We start from the raw sequence: 22,455 nt of genomic DNA, 5'->3' as shown, positions 1-22,455 counted from the left end.
CCTATCGAGTGTGCTCAACACCACCTCTCCCGGGAGCCTGTCAAGCATTTCAGTATGAGAGGAGAGAGGGGGGAGAGGAGGAGAGGGGGGAAAGGGTCTTTGAGGAGCTGAGGCCCAGGTTCTAATCCCAGCACGACCTCTATGACCTGGATGAACTCGGAACATTGCTTCACTTCAACATGGCTCAGTTTGCTTGTCTATAAATAGAAGGCTCACTAGACAGGGGGTCAGCAATGTCTCCAAAGTTTTAAAAACCTGAGACAGTGATATTGCTTTCCCTGTTGAATAAATAATAGATTTACTGGTTCATAACTCAAAAGGCACAAAGGAAAATGCTGAAAATATTCTCTTCCTCTCTGAGTTCCCTGTTGTCCAGTCTTTTCTCAGAAGGAATCAATATCACCAATTTCCTGTGTGTCCTTCCAAAGTTGTTCTAAGCATATACAAGCTAATAAGGATATATCTTGCTCTTCTCTTTTTTCACAAATGGCATCAGAGTATAAATATTGCTTTTTGTACTGAAAAATGTATCTTGAAGATAATTTCACATCAACAAATAACATGGCAGCCAATTATGGCCAGGCTCCATGGGTTTGGGAATTAGAACAATTCCAAGTATTAGCCCGAGCATTATCTCCCCGCTGGAAGATAGAGACTAAATGACAACCCAACTCCACCTCACAGAGGTGGAGAGAAGATGATATTAAAAAAAAAAAAAGGCCCTTTGGGGGAGACTAATTAAGGGATGATTATTTTATCACGAAAGACTTCTATTATAAAACATGAACAAGAGTATTTCAGAAAGTGCTAAGGACTATGAAAAAAAAAAAAAAAGAGAGAGAGAGAGAGAAATGTCCGGGAGTGTGACTTGAGTGCTGAGGGATGAACTTTCTGAAGAGGCAACAAACAAGACTAGGGGTAATAAGCTGTTGCAGTGGACCAGATCACAGGTGATGTGGCACTGTAAAGGATTTTAGTAGCAACATGGCAAAAAATTTAAAAGATGAAGATTCGGCACAGATATTAGAGGTAAAGGTGACAGGGTCTGCTGATAGGACAATGCCACTGAGGGCCCATCAATAAGGAATGAATCAGCAGGGCTTGGTGACAGATTGAACGGGCGGGGGTGATGGGACAGGAGGGGTCGGGGTTGGTTCTTGAGTTTGCGTCCCTGATACAGTGGGAACATGGAAATAAGAGGTTTCAGGGGAACATGAAGAGGTGAAATCTATCCATATTATATTTGTGGAGCCTATATGATAGTCAAGTGACTGTCAAGTAGTCTGTTGGCTACCTGCATCTGAAGTTCAAGGACATGCTCTTGGTTGTAGATAAAGATTTTTGGCATTTACAAATATAGATAGCTAAAAACACTGGAATTAATTAGATGACCCAAGGAGAGCAGGAAAGTAAGATGAGCAAGGAGAAGACCTAACCAGCAAGCATGCCGATGAATGAATGGCAGGCAAAAGAGAAAATGTCCACAGATAAGCTTGAGCAGGACTAGCCCATTAAATAACGTTAAGTGTAAAATCCAAATGCTAAGTATCAAAGTGTGTGCATTCAGTTTAACCAAGATCAGAAGAAAGTCTGGCAGCTACCACTAACCGTGGAGAGTAGATGGGATGCCCAAAAAGGGGTAGCTGTAAAGAGTTAGCACAGCAGTGTTTGTTATGTTCTTTTGTATTTTTGGTTGCCTAAATTTAGTGTTGGAAAAATTTGAAATAAATTTTATTTATTATTATTATTAATGTTTATTTTTGAGACAGAGAGAGAGAGAGACAGAGCACGAGCAGAGGAGGGGCACAGAGAGAGGGAGGCACAGAGTCCAAAGCAGGCTCCAGGCTCTGAGCTGTCTGCACAGAGCCTGACACAGGGCTTGAACTCATGAGCCGTGACATCATGACCTGGGCGGAAGTCAGATGCTTAACCCACTAAGCCATTCAGGCGCCTCTATTATTTTTTTTTTTAAAGTAGGCTTCATGCCCAGCACAATGCCCAACATGGAGTTTGAACTCATGACCCTAAGATCAAGACCTGAGCTGAGATCAAGAGTCGGACACTTAACCAACTGAGCCACCCGGGTGCCCCTAAAATAAATTTTAAAATATTCTCCTACTGCTTTTTTTATTGTCAAATATGTTTCAGTGAGACGAGATGTCTCTTTCCTGGATTGCCTGAAAGTCAGGGCTTCTGGATAGTGATAGCATCAGAGATGGTCCAAGGGCATCTAGATTCGTTGACTTGGCTTCTGGATGCAAAACCTCTCCTCAGGGGTCAGCGGAGCCTGGGGAAGGCTTGGAAGCATCCCAGTCTTCTCCCCTGGATAGATGGCCCAGCCGGACGAGGCACTTATGGCATGTCCCCACAGGCGGGGGCCAATTATGGCCTGGCAGATACCAGTAACCCTGGGGAGCAGATGGGATGCCCAAAATGGGGTAGCTGTGTCCTCCCCACCGCCCCCCCGCTCCCATTCAGTGGGAAGAGGAAGTCCGTCCCAGATGCATTCCCGGGCTTCTCTCATTCCCCTGAAGCCAGGGCTCAGAGCACCTCAGACTAGGACCTCCAGCATCAAACATTCCCAGTGCTCACCAGTGCAAACCAAGAAATCGGCAGTGTGCTGATCAAATAATCAACAATCGATCGGCCAGAAGAAAAACCATGTACATTGTATCCTTTAGGATCCGAAGACCAAAGACCGAGTAGATCTCCTAGTTTACCTTACCTGAGACAAGGGGAGCATATAGCCTCGATATTTTGTAGGCAAAAATTCAGTCTTTATGATTAGCCTAAACAGGAAGGGAGGTGAAACAAAATAATTTTGTTTTTATCAAAGCAAATAACTTTAAAAAAATCATAACTTTTCTTGTCACAGAGGTGAAAATGTAGACTTCACCATTATGAAGTGGCAAGAAATATATTTTTATACATAATATGTAACCATATATTGTTATACATACATAACAATCTCTTTCAGTGGTCTCTCTCTGCTTTACAAATGCACTTAGACAGTCTTCAGTCACAGAGCAATGGCACATATATATATATATATATATATATATATATATATATATATATACACACACACATACATATATATATATACACACGTGTGTGTGTATATATATACGTATATACATATGTGTGTGTGTGTGTATGCATATATATAGCTCCCGGTTCCTGCTAATATTTGGTCTTTGACTCTGGTTTCTGACACAGAACACTGAGAATCCTTGGAATTCCCTGATCCAAAGGAGCATCATTTGTTCTAATGAGATGGCTCTTGGTGAGCTCCTGAATGGTGGCCGGTCATAAAAGACCAAGCTGTGATTAGAACCTTGGTCTTTCAGCCCTGTCCCCCATCCTTTGGAGAGAGAGGAGGGGGTGGAAAATGAGCTGATAATCAGTCATGCCTCCCGAACGAAGCCTCCATAAAAATCCCTAACACACAAGGTTCAGAGAGTTGCCAGGTGGGTGAACACATCTATGGGCTGGGCCGGGTGGGTGGGTGTGCCAGAAACTCCACAGGGACAGAAGCTCCGCTCTCAGGACCCTTCCAGACCTTGCCCTGTGTCCATCTCTTCATCTGGCTGTTCATCTGTTTCTTCTAAAATCTCCTTTGTAATAAAACTGCAATAGGAAGTAAACTGTTTTCCGGGGTTCTGTGAGCTTCTCTACCAAATTAGTGCGTCTGAGGAACAATTTGTGGCAACTTCCAATTTGTAACAAGTTGGACAGAAATTGTGGAGAACCTGGGGACCTACTACTTGTGATTGGTGTCGGAGATGGGTGACAGCCTCGCGGGACTGAGCCCTACACTTGTAGGGTCAGGTTCAGATCCAGTTAGGGTCAGAATTGAATCGAACTGTATACCAGCCGACTGGTGTTGAAAAACTGGTTGGTGTGTAAATAACCCACACACTTAGTGTCAGAAGTGCAGATGTCAGAAGTATTGAGTGTGAGCGTGTAAAGGAAAACAGAAGTTTCTCCTCAACAATTATGTTTTGCTGTATAATTGCTAACAGGGCCAATATCCACATAAGAGAACGAGAAGAAACTTACAGCTGCTCCTCTGTTGACATGCTTATTCCCGAAATTATTTTAAGCCTTCTACCATTTAAGAGAGATAAGCCTCATTTTTTTTGCACCACCACTCCCCTCCCCCCACCATGCCGCAAAGTTGGCAAAATGTTTTGCCAAGCCTGATTCCCTTTTCTAAAACACACTTGGGAAATTAAAGTACACCTGAAAGGAAGTAAATAGTTACCACAACACATGATGACAGTCAAAGCACTGGTTTCTAATAAAGTACATATTAATTTTGGGTATAGACAAATAAAGAGAATCATATTCCATCAGTTTTCTAATTGCTCTTCTCTGTTGCGGTTATTAACCAGGGTTTGGGCTTTCTTGGTAGCTTTATTGCTCCTTCCTGAGGGATGTTTTAAAATTCCAGCTCACTTCTACTCCTGTAGGGCTCCAAAGCTCAGAGTGGGGCTTAATTTATGCCCCAGGGAAGAATAGTCTTTCCTCAACACATTAAGGTAATAATTAGGTGCTTTGATATCTCCTAATATATTCTAAGGGTAACTTGCTCCAAGGCACCCAGGATAGAGTAGCCTGAGGGACCCTGTTAATTTAAGGGAGGCTCCAAATTGCTGAACGTTCAATGGGACACCTTTCCCACGCCCAGGCCCAGAAGACACCACGCACTTATCCCGGGGCAGATGAGGACAAGCAGCCACAATCTGGTTCAGCATTCCCCCTCTGCTTTGCAAATGCACTTAGACACAGTCTTTCGTCACAGGGCAAGGGCACTTTAAAACAGTGACTCCTAGGGGCGCCTGGGTGGCTCAGTCGGTTAAGCGTCCAACTTCGGCTCCAGTCATGATCTCAAGGTTGGTGAGTTTGAGCCCCGCATCGGGCTCTGTGCTGACAGCTCGGAGCTTGGAGCCTGCTTTGGATTCTGTGTCTCCCTCTCTCTCTCTCTCTCTCTCTCTGCACTCCCCACTTGTCTCTCTCTCTCAAAAATAAATAAACATTAAAACACACACACACACACACACACACACACACACACACACACACACACACAGTGACTCCTAAATGTGAAAGGGGCTTCTGATCAAACTAAACTCTTGCAACAAATCCTCAAGAAATGAATAGATTGCGTTTGTTTCCTACCTCATATGGCACTTCTGCCTAGCATTTCGTCTAACGAGATAAAGATCAGCCTTAGGGATGGAAAAGTTGACATACTTTCAATCTAGTGCACTCTGCTGGCCTCACCATCAAACAAACGTCATTTAATGAGCAAATAGCTCTTAGCAGCCATCACTTCAATCAATCAATCAATCAACCAGTCATTCGCTGAAAAATTAGCCCAAGTGGGGTCTTATCCATCTGCAACTTATTGATGCTATTGACCCATTGACCACAGAGTGTGTGTAAGTATCTGGGGGTGTACATATCCTCCTGTCAAGCATCCCCCAGGTGAAGTCTTTACCCTTGTGCATGGCCAGACACACCACAGCCCACCATTGTCCGCAGGAAGACAAACCAGATGTACGAGGGAGAGAAAGAGGTCAGCAAGGAGAAGTAGGCTCCCCACAGGAACGAGATGAGCAAAATCTAAAGCAACAAAAGGAGACTTATTAATGGGGCCTGCGTCAAAGGAAGGCACAGGAGAAAATTTAACTTCCGAAGGTGATTTCATCATTTCCATCCAGACGCTTGCTTCTCTGAGCAGCTAATGCACAGGCAGATCACCAATCGCTCTGGATCTTCAAGCGACACAAACAGTGCCACTGTAGTACCTGAAAGCCCAGGCGTTCCAAATTTACACCATGTGTCAAAACCGCCCAACTGCCTCCACCCTGACAGGTGACAGGAGCCTAAACTTGGAAATCAGGGTGCAAAAAATTGCCCTCGCTAGAGCACCGTGAAGCACGTCTTGGAAGGGGCATGAGGAGAAAATTTTAAGTAATTGCTTTTTCTCTTTTTCTTCGTACTTTAAGAATAGTACAAATTCACAGTAGAGAATATGGAAGAAAAAGAGAAAAACAAAATATTTAAATCTTGCTTGACTTGCTTGACTCCCCAACCCAAAGAAAATACTGTTAACATGTTTTTATTCTATTTTCCCTGTTTGAAAGGGAAAAAATATTTTTAATGGCTGCAAAATATTCCAATGGAAAGAAGGACTAGAATACATAATACAATGCATAAACCCGTCCCCTATAGTTTAATGCTGAGGTTTTCTCGCTATTACAATTAGCCGTGACAATGTCTGTGCATAAATCTCTGTGGTTCTCTGGTGATCCACACAGGTTAGATTTCTGGAATGAAAATGATCAGGGGCACCTGGGTGGTTCAGTCAGGAAAGCATCAAACTCTTGGTTTCAGCTCAGATCATGATTTCATAGTTTCTGAGTTTGAGCTTGGGATTCTCTCTCCCTCTTTCTCTGCCCCCCCCCCCCCCACACACACACACTCTCTCTCTCTTTCCCAAAATAAATATTTTTTTAAAAAAGAGGGAGAGAAGCAGTGGTGGCATCATCACAAAGGAAAACATAAAAGAGAATTACAAATCCTTCTTCAAGGCCAACCTACCTTCCAGCGGCCATATCTGTCAGCCAGAAGGCCAAAGAGGATGCTGAATACCATGTAGCCAAAAAACACCATCTGGAGGTGGAGTGAGAAAAAATTATCCTGTGGGCAGGGTAATATGCTGCTTACTCCGTTTCCCATGCCTCCATTTTAACGAAAAGTCGACTGGACACGTGTGAAGGTGAAGGAAAGTGAAGAATGTGTGTTCACAAAACTTTCCTGTCTCTGGTTAACATGTTCAGGGCTCCCGAGGCTGACGTCTCCCCTTGGCTCACCCCACACCTGGAGACACTGCCTCCAGGTGGAAACAGGGGTCGAAGGAACAGGTCACTGCTTCCCCTCTGATCCAAGATGATGGCACTGGCCTCATTCTACTCAGATGTATCATCGTGAATTTCCATTTTAAGAATTAAAAAAACAAACTCCAGTCATTCATGACCTGCCTTATTCCACACGTAAGTTGAGACTTCTAGAGGCAATTTTCCTTTGTGTTCTCACAGGTAAACAGAAACTTTAAACAAACACCAAAAGAATCACTTAGAAACACTCTTCAAAACTAATACAAATCTAGGGGCGCCTGGGTGGCGCAGTCGGTTAAGCGTCCGACTTCAGCCAGGTCACGATCTCGCGGTCCGTGAGTTCGAGCCCCGCGTCAGGCTCTGGGCTGATGGCTCGGAGCCTGGAGCCTGTTTCCGATTCTGTGTCTCCCTCTCTCTCTGCCCCTCCCCCGTTCATGCTCTGTCTCTCTCTGTCCCAAAAATAAATAAAAAACGTTGAAAAAAAATTAAAAAAAAAAAAAACTAATACAAATCTATTTCTTTTCCTCACTTGCTCTCACAATGGCTTGTCCTACACTGATAAAATTCAAGAAGCTAGATATGATTACCAGCATTTTAACTCAGCCTGAGCTGTGATCTGATGTCTGTGCCTTTAGGCTACTTATTTTTCTTCTTTCAGGCAGTTCCAGGCTTCGCTAGCTTTCCTTCCTAGTAAGATCTCGGACTGATTGCCTCTAGGGTAATCAAAGGAAAGGTGTTAGCTTGCATTTCTAAGACTTTTTCAATAAGAGAGCTGTTTCTCTCTGCCTGCTTTGCTTTCTTTCTTTCTCCCTTCCCTACTCATCTTAAGGAAGACTCAAACACATTTCTTCCACTGGGAACTATATTAAAAAAGAAAACAACAACCCGTATCTATTCTTGAACACAAAGCCATGTTTTTCCTCTGTGCACTGTACTTTCCAGGATAGAAGCGGGGGCGGGGGGCGGGGGGAGGGAAGAAGTCAGTGCTTTCTAAATGCCAAGACTTTTTATTCTGGAATATTTTCTTTCTGATTGTTAGTATTAATGTGCACTTTTTCTTTTAAATTTTTTTTTCTTAACGTTTATTTATTATTGAGAGACAGAGAGAGATAGAGCATGAGCATGGGAGGGGCAGAGAGAGGAGGAGACACAGAATCTGAAACAGGCTCCAGGCTCTGAGCAGTCAGCACAGAGCCTGACACGGGGCTCAAACTCATGGACTGTGAGATCATGACCTGAGCTGAAGTCAGACACTCAACCAACTGAGCCACCCAGGTGCCCCAATGTGCACTTTTTTTTTGAAAGATGATAGCTGATAGCAAGATTTTTTACCTCTTTCTCATTGTCCAATGACCTTAATTATCAATTATCAAATATGTGTGTGTGTGTATATGTGCGTGTGTGTGTATATTAATGTCAACCCTATGTCAGCCACTCAGTTAAAAAAAAATTATACCAGTTAAAAAATAATTATATCAGGGGCACATGGGTGGCTCAGTTGGTTAAGTATCTGACTCTTGATTTCAGCTGAGGTCATGATCTCATAGTTCATGAGTTCAAGCCCCACATCAGGCTCGGTGCTGACAGTGTGGAGCCTATTTGGGATTCTCTCCCTCCCTCTCTCTGCCTCCTCCCTCTCTCTCAAAAATAAAAAAAAAAATTGATTTTTTGCAAACTTAAGAAAAAAATCATGTCAGTGGGGTGCCTGGTGGCTCAGTCAGTTAAGCATCAACTCTTGATCTCGGCTCAGGTCCTGATCTCAGATCCTGAGTTCAAGTCCTGCATTGGGCTCTGTGCTGGATGTGAAAACTACAAAAAAAATCATATCAGTTGGCAAATCTCAAAATTTGGGTATCCCTGAAATTAAGCAGTTTCTATCATGGAGTTATCAAACTCCCTCCAAGAAGGAAGAAGACTTGACCAGACTTGAATAAAAGGAAGTCATACACAAACCACCCAGGGCAGAAAGGAAAGTGGCTCTTTGGATTTAAAACATTTTTGTTCATTGAGGTGTTATGTTGCATCTAAGTTGCAACCAGATTAAATTTAATTAACTAATAAAGGTGAAGGAAAGAGTCAAATAAGATTAAATTTAAAGTTTCCTCTGTTCTCTCCCATCAGTGGCAGTTGTCTTTTTTTTTTTCTTTCCTGTTTTCATTCCATTCAGGGTAAAGAAATGACTTTCCTAAGGCTGAGTTGTTTATTATTAAGCATATCTGGAGCACAAACCTTGACTCAAAGCCTGTGTGAACCCCAAAGCTTGTGAATGCTGATCCTGTTGGAAAAGCACACAGAAGCTTGAAGACACAAAACTCTCTCTCTTTCTCCCTGCCTCTCCCCCCTCTCTTCCAAGGGGTCTGCCTTTTCTGCAGGCCCTTATTTCTAGCATAGAAATGACTCTTCTATTTCTGTTTCACACACCCCATGAAGTTTTGTTTCTTCAGTCCAAAACACGAGGAACCGTAATTCATCCACCTTCCTCAAGGTTTTACAATTAACTTCTCAGGTCAGGCTGATCAGAAGGTGGTGTTGGGGTTGGGGAAAGGGAAGCCTGGGAGATGGGGAACATGTGGCCACCTGGCTGAATCCGTCTGGGCCCCTCCTTGTAAGCAAGGCTGTGGTCAGTGAGCCCAGAGCACAGTTGCCCACGGTGGATGGGACTCACAGCCAGGATGACAGACACTAAAGAATGGTAGTCGGCCAGGAACTCTGAGCAAGAAATGGTCTCATCAGGGGTGACTTGAATTCCCTAGAGGACAGTTCTTGGAGAGGGGACCCACCTAACAAGGAAGTCGTGTTACAGCTGATGTTAGGCAGCCTCCTTAGATGCCACCGGGAACAACATAAATGCAACCGATGAAATGTCAGTTGTAAGTGTCAAAAGCGAACCATGTAATATAGTTTCGTGAGGTGACAGATGCAAACACCACAGCTGGATCTCCCAGCATCCTTGGGAATCAAGACGTGTGTGGCCACAAAACCAGCTGGGTGCAGCTATCATTACACGAAACCTTACAACAGTCACTCTACGGGTCCAGGATCGACAAGCAATGCTCTCAAAATTGCAACTAACTTTTGTACATAGAAGAAAATGAAAAATGGCTGAGTCGCTTAATTACAAGCCCAGGTAAGGTCTTCAGCTATTTTTATTTATACCCCTTCCCTTTTCTAAAAGTAGTAGAACTTCAGGGGTGCCCGGGTGGCTCAGTCACTTAAGCAGTTGACTCTTGACTTCAGCTCAGGTCATGATCTCACAGTTGGTAGAAACTGCTTGGGATTCTGTCTCTCTCCCTCTCTCTCTGCCCCTTCCCTGCTGGTACTCTCTTGCTCGCTCTCTCTCTCTCTCAAAATAAATAAATAAACTTTAAAAAATGTAATAGTAAAATATATATATATATATATATATATATATATATTATGTATATATATACAATTTGTCAAATTGGTTTCCATATAACACCCAGTGCTCCTCCCAGCAGGGGCCCTCCTCAATGCCCATCACCCACCTTCCCCTCTCTCCCACTCCCCATCAGCCCTCAGTTTATTCTCAGTATTTAAGAGTCTCTTATGGTTTGCCTCCTTCCCTCTCTGTAACTTTTCCCCCCTTCATCTCCCCCCAGTCTTCTGTTAAGTTTCTCAGGATCCACATAAGAGTGAAAACATATGGTATCTGTCGTTCTCTGCCTGACTTATTTCACTTAGCATAATAGTCACCAGTTCCATCCACGTTGCTACAAAAGGCCATATTTCATTCTTTCTCATTGCCACGTAGTACTCCATTGTGTATATAAACCACAGTTTCTTTATGCATTCATCAGTTGATGGACATTTAGGCTCTTTCCACAATTTGGCTATAGTTGAAAGTGCTGCTATAAACATTGGGGTACAAGTGCCCCTATGCATCAGTACTCCTGTATCCCTTGGGGAAATTCCTAGCAGTGCTACTGCTGGGTCATAGGGTAAGTCTATTTTTAATTTTTTGAGGAACCTCCACACTGTTTTCCAGAGCGGCTGCACCAGTTTGCATTCCCACCAGTAGTGCAAGAAGGTTCCCCTTTCTCCACATCCTCGCCAGCATCTATAGTCTCCTGATTTGTTCATTTTAGCCACTCTGACTGGCGTGAGGTGGTATCTCAGTGTGTTTTTGATTTGTATTTCCCTGATGAGGAGTGACGTTGAGCATCTTTTCAAGTGCCTGTTGGCCCTCTGGATGTCTTCTTTAGAGAAGTGTCTATTCATGTCTTCTGCGCATTTCTTCATGGATTATTTGTTTTTTGGGTGTGGAGTTTGGTGAGTTCTTTACAGATTTTAGATACTAGCCCTTTGTCCGATATGTCATTTGCAAATATCTTTTCCCATTCCTTCGGTTGCCTTTTAGTTTTGCTGATTGTTTCCTTTGCAGTGCAGAAAATTTTTATGTTCATGAGGTCCCAATGAACTATTGGGGATGTGCCAAGTAAGAAATTGCTTTTAATTCCCTTGTTTTTGGGGATGTGTCAAGCAAGAAATTGCTACGGCTGAGGTCAGAGAGGTTTTTTTCCTGCTTTCTCCTCTAGACTCTTGATGGTTTCCTGTCTCACATTCAGGTCCTTCATCCATTTTGAGCTTATTTTTGTGAATGGTGTGAGAAAGTGGTCTAGTTTCAACCTTCTTCATGTTGCTGTCCAGTTCTCCAGCACCATTTGTTAAAGAGACTGTCTTTTTTCCATTGGATATTCTTTCCTGCTTTGTCAAAGATTAGTTGGCCATACTTTTGTGGGTCCAATTCTGGAGTCTCTATGCTATTCCATTGATCTATGTGTCTGGTTTTGTGCCAATACCATGCTGTCTTGGTGATTACAGCTTTGTAGTAGAGGCTAAAGTCTGGGATTGTGATGCCTCCCGCTTCAGTTTTCTTCTCCAATATTACTTTGGCTATTCAGAGTCTTTTGTGGTTCCATACAAATTTTAGGATTGCCTCTTTGAGCTTTGAGAAGAATGCTGGTGCAATTTTGACTGGGATGGCACTGAATGTGTAGATTGCTTTGGGTGGTATTGACATTTTAACAATATTTATTCTTCCAATCCATGAGCACGGAATGTTTTTCCATTTCTTTGTATCTTCTTCAATTTCCTTCATAAGCTTTCTATAGTTTTCAGCATACAGATCTTTTACATCTTTGGCTAGGTTTATTCCTACGTATTTTATGATTCTTGGTGCAATTGAGAATGGGATCAGTTTCTGTATTTGTCTTTCTGTTGCTTCATTACTAGTGTATAGAATGCAACTGATTTCTGTACATTGATTTTGTATCCTGCGACTTTGCTGAATTCATGTATCAGGTCTAGCAGACTTTTGGTGGAGTCTGTCGGGTTTTCTATGTATAATGTCATGTCATCTGCAAAAAGTGAAAGCTTGACTTCATCTTTGCCAATTTTGATGCCTTTGATTTCCTTTTGTTGTCTGATTGCTGATGCTAGAACTTCCAACGCTATGTTAAACAACAGCGGTGAGAGTGGACATCCCTGTAGTGTTTCTGATCTCAGGGGGAAAGCTCTCAGTTTTTCCCCATTGACGATGATATTAGCTGTGGGCTTTTCATAAATGGCTTTTATGATGTTTAAGTATGTTCCTTCTATCTTGACTTTCTCGAGGGTTTTTATTAGGAAAGAATGCTGAATTTTGTCAAATGCTTTTTCTGCATTGATTGACAGGATCATATGGTTCTTTTCTTTTCTTTTATTAATGTGATGTATCACGTTGATTGATTTGTGAACGTTGAACTAGCCCTGCAGCCCAGGAATGAATCCCACTTGATCATGATGAATAATTCTTTTTATATGCTGTTGAATTCGGTTTGCTCGTATCTTGTTGAGAAGTTTTGCATCCATATTCATCATGGATATTGGCCTGTTGTTCTCTTTTTTTGCTGAGTCTCTGTCTGGTTTGGGAATCAAAGTAATGCTGGCTTCATAGAATGAGCCTGGAAGTTTTCCTTCCCTTTCTATTTTTTGGAACAGCTTGAGAAGGATAGGTATTATCTCTGCTTTAAATGTCTGGTAGAATTCTCCAGGGAAGCCATCTGGTCCTGGACTCTTATTTGTTGGGGGATTTTTGATAACTGATTCAATTTCTTCACTACGTATGGGTCTGTTCAAATTTTCTATTTCTTCCTGTTTGAATTTTGGAAGTGTGTGGGTGCTTAGGAATTTGTCCATTTCTTCCAGGTTTTCCAGTTTGTTGGCATATAATTTTCCATCATATTCCCTGATAACTACTTGTATTTCTGTGGTATTGGTTATAATAATTCCATTTTCATTCATGATTTGACCTATTTGGGTCATCTCCCTTTTCTTTTTGAGAAGACTAGCTAGAGGTTTATCAATTTTATTTATTTTTTCAAAAAACCAAGTCATAGTTTCATTGATCTGCTCTACTGTTTTTTTTTTTTTTAGATCCTAGATTGTTTATTTCTGCTCTGATCTTTATTATTTCTCTCATTCTGGGTTTGGGATGTCTTTGCTGTTCTGCTTCTAGTTTCTGTAGGTGTGCTGTTAGATTTTGTATTTGGGATTTTTCCTGTTTCTTGAGATAGGCCTGGATTGCAATGTAGTTTCCTCTCAGAACTGCCTTCACTGCATCCCAAAGCATTTGGATTATTGTATTTTCATTTTCATTTGTTTCCATATATTTTTTAATTTCTTCCCTAATTGCCTGGTTGACCCATTCATTCTTTAGTAGGGTATTCTTTAACCTCCATGCTTTTGGAGGTTTTCCAGACTAAAAAAGTACTAGAAATTTTTTTAAGTTTATTTATTTTGAGAGAGACAGAGCATGTATTTGGGGGGGGGGGCGCAGAGAGAGAGAGAGAGGGAGAGAGAGAATTCCAAGCAGGCTCCTCAATGGCAGCACAGAGCCTGACGCAGGGCTCGATCACCCAAATCCTGAGATCAGAACTGAGCTGAAACCAAGAGCCAGATGTTCAACCAACTGAGCCACCCACATGCCCCCAAAGTACTAGAACTTAAAAAAAAAAAAAAAAAAGGAACAAGTGCAACAAAATTTAAAAAGGAACTTTAAAGAGGGAAATGGATGTAAGAAAATAAGCACATCTGTACATGTGCTGCTGGGACTGAGGCCTCCATGACAAAGAGAGAAATACAACTGGGTGGACATAATATGTCATCTGAGAGAACTCAGATCAGTCCCTGAGGTGAGAAGGAGGTTCCTGGTTCCCAACACGGATGAGAATTCCCAGGTCAAGAATTCCCAAGTGTGAGGAGGGGACAGCCCTTCCCCAGAAGTCTTCTGCAGTGAAGGCTGCTCTCTGCCCATAACCCGCAGAAGGCGAGGGGGATGGGGATAACTTCCAGCATTCTCCATGGCCAATTTCAGGCCGTAACTCTTACTCTCTTACAGAGCCTCACCCTCTTTCAAGAACTCTGCCATGTGACTCTGTATCCCATACCCATCACCCGCCACCTGCCCTTGACACTCCCATTTCAGTGAGAATCTCAGCACCTGGCTCATCAGAGTTCTCTCTTAAGTCCTGCCTTCATGAAAACCAGCTTCAATACCCAAGTAAGTCAATTCTCCACTTCTCACCTTGTGTTTCTTTTGCCTCCTTGGCTGATGTGATGTCTCAAATACTTCCAGAACACGCTTCCTCACCTCCACTCACTCTGCTGCTTTACCACCACTAACTTATCTACCGTCCAACCTTATCTCCTCAGAGCTTTTGGAAAGCTGACCCTGCGTGTCCCTCCTTAAAGCCCCTGAATGGCTCCCTGTCATCCACAGTGTGGCCTCCAACATTTTTAAGCATGAAGAACCTCTTTCAAGATTAAAAAAAAGAAATACATTTACCAGAGCTGTGCATGATGGGAAGTATACTTTAATACCCATTTAATGAGAAACACATGACAACTATGAAGTCAATGATGTGTTTGGGTGAAATTGATTCCTGTTACATAAAACAGTAATTTGAAAAACTATCATATAGGCCAACTATTTTTTGCTTGGAGAATTTGCACATGCTGATGCATGTTGGGGCACAGGAGCCTACAGCAGTCTCCAGAATGGAGTCCATGCACAGACTCCAAGATGCTTCTGGTCCCCACCTGTCTCTGCAGCCTTGTCTCACACTGCGCTCTCTTCCTGACTTTCTATTCAAGCAACACGGAACTGCCTGCACTCCCTCCAACACTCATGCCTGCACACAGCCTGCTGGCAATCAATTGGCACTTAATAAATACCTTTTGAAAGAATGATATATAATATCCTTAATTCCCTCTGTAGCAAACCTTGGGGTGCAATTCATAAGGCTATTCATAATCATCTTTGAGGAAAGTTGAATGCATAATACAGTTCACTGCAGTGAGGGTGATCTGATGATTGCCTAAGTGACTACAGTTCAACTAATTTGCAGTCTGACTCAAACCATAACTAATCCATGACTTAAGGGCTACTTTCTCTGATTTGCATTTGTCTTGTCTAACCTCTTGCTAGAGGCTAGAAAATAAGTAGTTCAAGGTTGTGCTCCCTACAGGAAAAGAGAGAAAAAAAAAAAACAGAGAAAGACCTAAAATGGTAGTTTGACCCTGACAACCCATGAGCTTTGGAAGCCAACACACCAAGCAGGGAGGGAGCCTCTGGTTCTCAGCCCTGTAGGATGGGGGAAGGGGAACAGAAATCCTAGGTTCTCAGTTGGTTCATTCAAAGCAGGCACTCACCGTGGTCACTAATGCCACCTGCCAATTCTCCAGCTGCCATTCACAGCGGATGACAGGAGACACGACCGCTATTAACATGATCTCCATGGCCTCGGCAACCTTAAAGAAGGAGAGAGAGTTCCATGTCTTAGTATTCTTACATTCTTAGTATTCTGTCTGGTTTCTCATCAGTTCTGCCCATGTGTGCCTGTCCATCCATCCTTCTAATCCTAACCTCCTCCTTCCCCTTCCCCCATTTAGGGAGCATCTATTGTGAACCCACTCGGCCCTTCTAGTTGGATAAAGAAGTATAGTAGAACTCTGGCTTCCATGGATGTAATAGCTATGGTTTGAACAATTTGAGAGGGTTCCCACAGATTTATGACACGTATCTCTTTGTGATGTTGCTGATCTATGCATTTGCATGGCAGCACTATGAGGGTGTTGGGGTGGGGAGGGGGCAGCCACTTAGCTAGTGGGAGAATCTAGCTAATCACCAGCATCTACATCAACCTAGCTTTGCTGCTTCACACTCATGACTGTGAAAGTCTCAGGGCATAGCCTTTGCAGATGGATTTGTGAACTAGTCTCTGAACTCAAGAAGCTGAGATAGAAGGCAGTCTTCATGAAAACTAGAAGAGAGTAAAGCAGCACGTACAGAACAATGAGCTCATCATCAGGAAAGAGCGTCTATTCAGCAGACTTAGGGTATGCTGTGCTACTAAATATTTCTTTCAATAGGAAGTTTGGGTATCATCCTTTGTTCATTTCTTGCAATCCGTTATGGAGTGAGTTTATCTCCCAGGGTAAGGAAGAAGCAGATGCTAGGGAAGAGTTGATAGTAATGTGGATTATGTATTATGATCTATTTGCATATTTATAATGTGAAGGTCTGGGATGAACGAAGTATAACGGTGTTAGCTATTACATGGGAATTGGAAAAGTATTGTAAAGGCTTGTCTCTTCTTGAAGAGTATTACAGTCACGCTTAGAGTTCAGATAGTGGGTATGTCTTAGCCCAAAAAGTATAATAAATAAGAGATGGCATGGCAACCTCTGACGGATGTTTGATTTATTATACATCTCTCAGTAATATAGAGCAGTTGGGTCAATATTAATCAGGACTCTACCCTTCTAAATGGTCTTAGGAGAAAGTAAGTCAATAAGGGATAAAGCTCTGCATCACTCTGATACAGGAGGCTTAAGGGAGAGGGACCAGCAAGAACCTAGGGAAGGGGGCATGAAGGAGCAGCACTGCATAAGAAGATCTAAAGGCTCCTGGGTGTCCCCGTCGGTAGTGCATCCGACTTCGGCTCAGGTCATGATCTCACAGTCCATGGGTTCAAGTCCCATGTCTGGAACTGTGCTGACAGCTCAGAATCTGGAGCCTGCTTCCGATTCTGTCTCCCTCTCTCTCTGCCCCTTCCCACTTGTGCTCTGTCTCTCTCTCAAAAATAAATAAACATTAAAAAAAAGAAAAGAAAAAGAAGAAGACCTCAGAGGACACTGGGATGCAGGAAGCCTGGTCACAGACTGAGGCTGTGCGGCTGCTGTGATACTATTACATATACCCTGGTCGTGTGAGGCCCTGAAACCCAACTATTGCTCCCACTGCCTCTGACCAAGAACTTTAACAGACCATGGCCCGGAGGAGCCATGCCCGTCGTTGTCAGCACACCTATTCTGATGAGAAGATCCATCCAAAGCAGCCCCATCCTAAAAACAGGGGAGGGATTTGGTTACAACACCCAATTAAACAGTTCTGTGTGGGGGGGGGGGGAGGGGGGAAGGAGGGAGGAAGAGACCTGGTAAACAGCCCTTCCTATCTTGATGCGTTGGGAAGAACTGAAGCAACTTACAAAACACTTAAAGAAAACCAGAAGCTATTTCACAACAACACCAAGTATAAATAGGCAATAGACATACAATCTCCACAGATGTGGATCTGGATCTGGACATCAGGGATTAGTTATATAGAGGTGGTAACTATCCTTCGGGAAGGGAGTACAATAGCATCATCTTTCGTGTTTTAAATGTTTATTTATTTTCTGAGGGAGAGAGAGAGACACACACACAGAGTGTGAGTGGGGGAGGGGCAGAGAGAGAGGAAGATACAGAATCCGAAGTGGGCTCTAGGCTCTGAGTTGTCAGCAAAGAGCCCCACGTGGGGCTAGAACTCAACAAACCGTGAGATGAGACCCGAGCCGAAGATGGATGCTCAACCAACTGAGCCACCCAGGTTCCCCCATCTTTCTTTTTTTTTTTTTAAGTTTATTTTTACTTTGAGAGAAAGAATGAGCAGAGGAGGGCAGAGAGAGAAGGAGAGAGAGAATCCCAAGCAGGCTCTGCACTGTCCGCCCAAAGCCTGACACAGGGCTCAAACTCACAATCCATGAGATCATGACTGAAGCCAAAATCAAGGGTCAGATGCTTAACTGACTGAGCCACCCAGGCACCATCCCCTAAGTACCATGCTTCCAATACAAATAATAACCAATAAAAATGCAGTCTCTTTGTACAGATGGTTTGATTTGGGAAGGTAAAAACATTCTGCATACCCTTTTCACTTGCTGCTATGGAAGAAAAGACAGGGTTCTTGCCATATTTGAGGGTAAAAGATGCAGGGAGTTTAGCAGTGTTTAAGCCAAGAGGACCATGTAGTGAAACCATACTGGAAACCAAATATGAAAAACAGAAGTAGAAATATTCTGGTTGAAAGTAGAGGAGAGTTAGGATAAAACCCTGGCCATTCATACCCATTCATGCCTTGAAATATGGAGTCTTAACATTCTGGAGCCTAGGTGAGATATTACTTTATAGATGAAGACATGCTCTAAATTGTATTGTTGGTTATCATAAAAGTAGGGCCAGGACGTGTCTTGCCTTTCTCTCCTTCCTTACCTAGCTGCCTCCTGGGAGTGTGGGGCTTTGGAGTGATGCCTCAGAACGTGTCAAGTGCCACGTTTTTCTCAAACCATTTAGCAGAGAGTGAGGGTCAGGGCTATTATTTATTCACTGGTCTCTTGGCTATCTTTTTTTTTTTTTTTTTCTAAGAGCTTTTCTTTTTTTTTAATTTTTTTTTCAACGTTTTTTATTTATTTTTGGGACAGAGAGAGACAGAGCATGAACGGGGGAGGGGCAGAGAGAGAGGGAGACACAGAATCGGAAACAGGCTCCAGGCTCTGAGCCATCAGCCCAGAGCCCGACGCGGGGCTCGAACTCACGGAGCGCGAGATCGTGACCTGGCTGAAGTCGGACGCTCAACCGACTGCGCCACCCAGGCGCCCCGCTTGGCTATCTTTATCTCCCACCTTAAGCCACTGTCATGTGGACCACCTCCCTCAGGTTTTCCATTCTGTCTCAGTGCCATTATCGTATTCCTGACATATTCTCACTGCACCTACAGAAAAAGGAGTAGTAGCTTTGTCTGTAGTGGTTTCACTGTCAGCAAAAGCCCTGGGGCTGAGACGTCTCTCTTCTTTCCTCATAACAGCTGACGGTAAATAGCAAACCTGCATTAGTGCCGCTTAAAGGTTCTGGAAATCTGTAATTACAACAGGTGTCCCATGGGATTCTTATGCACAAAATATGTGAGGACCATGTGTCTAATTTTCCTTAGAACGATATTAGTTTTCTCCTCTCTTCGCAGCGAAGGAAGCGATTTAAAGCATTTAAAAAAAATGAATATTGAGGGGCACCTGGGTGGCTCAGTCAGTTAAGCATCCCACTTTTGGTTTCAGCTCGGGTCATGATCTCACGATTCGTGAGTTTGAGCCCAGCTCTGGGCTGACAGCATAGAGCCTACTTGGGATTCTCTCTCTCTCTCCCTCTCTCTCTGCTCCTCCCCAGCTGGTGCTTGCATGCACACACGCACAAGTACAAACACACCCGCTCTCTCTCAAAATAAATAAACATTTAAAATAAATAAATAAAAGTGAATACTGAAAAGGGGCGCCTGAGTGGCTCAGTCGGTTGAGCGTCTGACTTCGGCTCAGGTCATGATCTCACAGTTTGTGGGTTCGGGCCCCGCATCAGGCTCTGTGCAGACAGCTCAGAGCCTGGAGCCTGCTTCCATCCCGTGTCTCCCTCTCTCTCTCTCTGCCTCTCCCCTGCTCACGCTCTCTCTCTCTCTCCCTCTCTCTCTCAAAAATAAACATTTAAAAAAAAATTAATATTGAATTCCCAGAACATAAAGACACAAATTTATTTGCTCATGACCAAACCAAAATAATGAAAATTATTTCTGAATTAACCACCTCCCAGGATTCCTGTTCCCCATCACTCCCTTCCCTGAATGGACACTCCAGACCTGGAGGTCAGGGAAGATTCTATGTGTCCAATAATGTATTAGCTTTGGAGACTCAAATGATCTCCAAGGAGCACTTACCCCAGTGCTGCCCATGATCAGAAACAAAGCAATGTGGAATCGTCCAAATCCAATGGTCTCCACGGCGTCTTCCACGGTGAATGTCTTTGACTCTAACAAGGAAGGGCAGAGTGAGAGAAATAGCCTCTGTGAAAAGAGAATGTATGTGGAGGTTTGCCACTAATAATGAGGAGGAAGATATTGAGAAACCAGTCCGTTTTTATAAAAATTAGTAAATACGGGGGGGTGAGGGGGATTAAGCAGCAGCTTCAGGATATGAGACTTCCGTGATCCTCTTACCTTTTGGCTGTGGCTCTGGGGTCTCCAGGCTCAGCTTCTGGAGGCTAATGACGGTGACCGGCTCTGTCTGCTTGGTTGCCATGTTCTAAATGGTCTAAATTTCCCACACAGCTTCCCTGATGGAAGCAGGAGAGGGAAGAAGAAAAATATGTAATAGAGTACACATTTGCCTTTAATCTACACAGAAAATCTATGAGGTAGGTATTCTAACTTCTCTCCAAATGAGAAGCCTGAGACATGGAGAGGTCAAATGGCCAAAGGAGACTATTGGGCCCCAGTGGCTAGTAATCAACCCTGAGTAAGGAGCCAGGGGAGCTCTGAACAACTTGGACAATAGCATCCTCTAACTGGGAGTGAAGATGGCCTTTGCCACAGGGCAATAATCACAGTAGGCAGAGCTTTACATTCCCATAGATCTTGTGGTTTATAGTGTGCTTTCTATGCAACATTTTCATTTCATTCTGCTGGAAACCCAGGAGCATTTCTGTTTGTCAGCCCCCTCCCCCTTTATGTATTTAGCCCAAAGGATTCTTAACTCTAAAAATCAAAAGAAAAATAAAACAAAGAAAGCTCACTATCAACTTAATGAAATCTTTTCCAAATGACTTTAAGACATGGTAATTTAACTCTACATCCCTTGCGGGATAAATGGAAATCCTAACCTGTTCTCAGTAATTAGATTGTTACTAATAATACTGGAATCCTTATTTGGATACTAGTATGTATTGTAGGAGAAAGCAAGTAGTAATTATATTATTAGGAACCAAGACTTTTGGTGTAAAAGATACAAAAATTAAAGAAGTTATATAAAAACCTTATAATCCTAACTTTAAATTGGAAATACCAATATGAATTCACTATGTATTTTGTATGTGTGTGTGTGTGTGTGTGTGTGTGTGTGTGTGTGTGTGTGTATGTGTGTGTATATATATCTCCTAATATTATCCACTGGAAGAGCCTGGAAAAGATGACTAATAAGCACTCCTAGAGCCCAGATTGTTTTCTTTCCTATTTCCCATTAAAAGAAACCCTGGCGCCTTAGATAAATGGCTAATTCTGGATCTGGGACAGGAAATGTGTAAATTGAGCCTGGAACATCTTGTCATACCAGACAGCAAGGAAGGTATCAAACACTCCTGGGGCTGTGACAAAAGATTACAAGATTCAACTTGAAAAGGCTCCCAAGGGCCAAAGATGGGACAATTTAAGCATCAAGAAGAATAATGACTGCAAAGAATTGAAACACATCAAAGATATCAAAATCCATTGTTCACAGCAACACTAAAATGAAAATCTCACAGATCACCTTTGATACTAAGAAACCAACTCATTACTCTGAAAACTAGTAAATGTCTTGTCTTTCTTGTGTAAGTTGTTTGTACTTCAAGACAACCAAACAGTTTGTTAAAGAAAATTGTTTTTTTTTTAATTTTACCTAATACATGCAGAAAAAAAAAGGATGAATGGAATTAAGTTATGATTTTACAACTCAGTGAAATCATGGATCTAGGCAATGATTACCAGTGGCTGATAAATTACTAGGTGAAAGGCTGATGAAAAGATGGATAAGAGATAGATAAGACTGATAACACCCGTAGCCATGGAAAAATCTTAATGCTGGGGTGCCTGGGTGTCTCTGTTGGTTAAGCATTGGACTCTTGATTTCCACTGTTGATGTCACTGTTCATGAGATGGAGCCCTGTATTGGGTGCCGTGATTCTCTCTCTTCCCTCTCTGCCTCCCCCTTCCCCCAGCTCTCTCTCTTTCACACACATAAAATAAATAAATACACTTAAAAAAAAAACAGAAAAATCTTAATGCTGCTGAGAGACAGTCAGATATCACGTGGTCCTGATGAGATGCAATAGGACGGAAATGTACAACATCACCTGTGATGTACTCTCCTAAGAAGAAATTGAACCAGAATCTGATCAAGCCTCTAGCTCTACCAGTTTATGCAGGAGATGAAGAAGAAGCTCATTAGACCATACCATGTGGATGCGATAATACAAAATCCAGTATGTGGGAAGCTGTATAAGATAAGTGACCTAACTTCTTCAATGAAGAAATGGCAAGCTAAAAAGAGGAAAGGGGAAATTATAGACTAAAACAAAAGTGACAAATCAACCAAATAAATGAGTTGATCTTATCTGGATCCTCAGTCAAAAAAACTGACTATAAAACAGCAAC

General features: G+C 42.7%; 1 protein-coding gene across 2 annotated transcripts in view; it reads right to left on the bottom strand.

The window, feature by feature from the left end:
• The window catches only part of SVOPL (SVOP like), a 70,719-nt gene extending 49,693 nt beyond the window's left edge, over nucleotides 1-21,026 (bottom strand). Inside the window, exons 1-6 of one of the 2 annotated variants that reach the window (XM_086689103.1) lie at nucleotides 20,266-21,026; nucleotides 19,987-20,078; nucleotides 15,621-15,719; nucleotides 6,613-6,684; nucleotides 5,507-5,631; nucleotides 2,726-2,789 (exon numbers count right to left, since the gene is read on the bottom strand). In XM_086689103.1, coding sequence (XP_086545229.1) covers nucleotides 2,726-2,789; nucleotides 5,507-5,631; nucleotides 6,613-6,684; nucleotides 15,621-15,719; nucleotides 19,987-20,078; nucleotides 20,266-20,347 — 534 coding nt within the window. In that variant the 5' untranslated portion in view covers nucleotides 20,348-21,026. The remainder of the gene's footprint in view (nucleotides 1-2,725; nucleotides 2,790-5,506; nucleotides 5,632-6,612; nucleotides 6,685-15,620; nucleotides 15,720-19,986; nucleotides 20,079-20,265) is intronic. The other variant, XM_086689111.1, reaches the window with a different exon arrangement.
• Nucleotides 21,027-22,455: the final 1,429 nt, after the last annotated feature.

This window comes from Puma concolor, chromosome A2, assembly GCF_028749965.1.
Source record: "Puma concolor isolate L17-30 chromosome A2, mPumCon1.1.hap2, whole genome shotgun sequence".
NCBI classification, from domain to species: Eukaryota; Metazoa; Chordata; class Mammalia; order Carnivora; family Felidae; genus Puma; species Puma concolor.
Note: the sequence above shows the minus strand (reverse complement) of the source record. Positions and strands in the feature narration are given on the sequence as shown.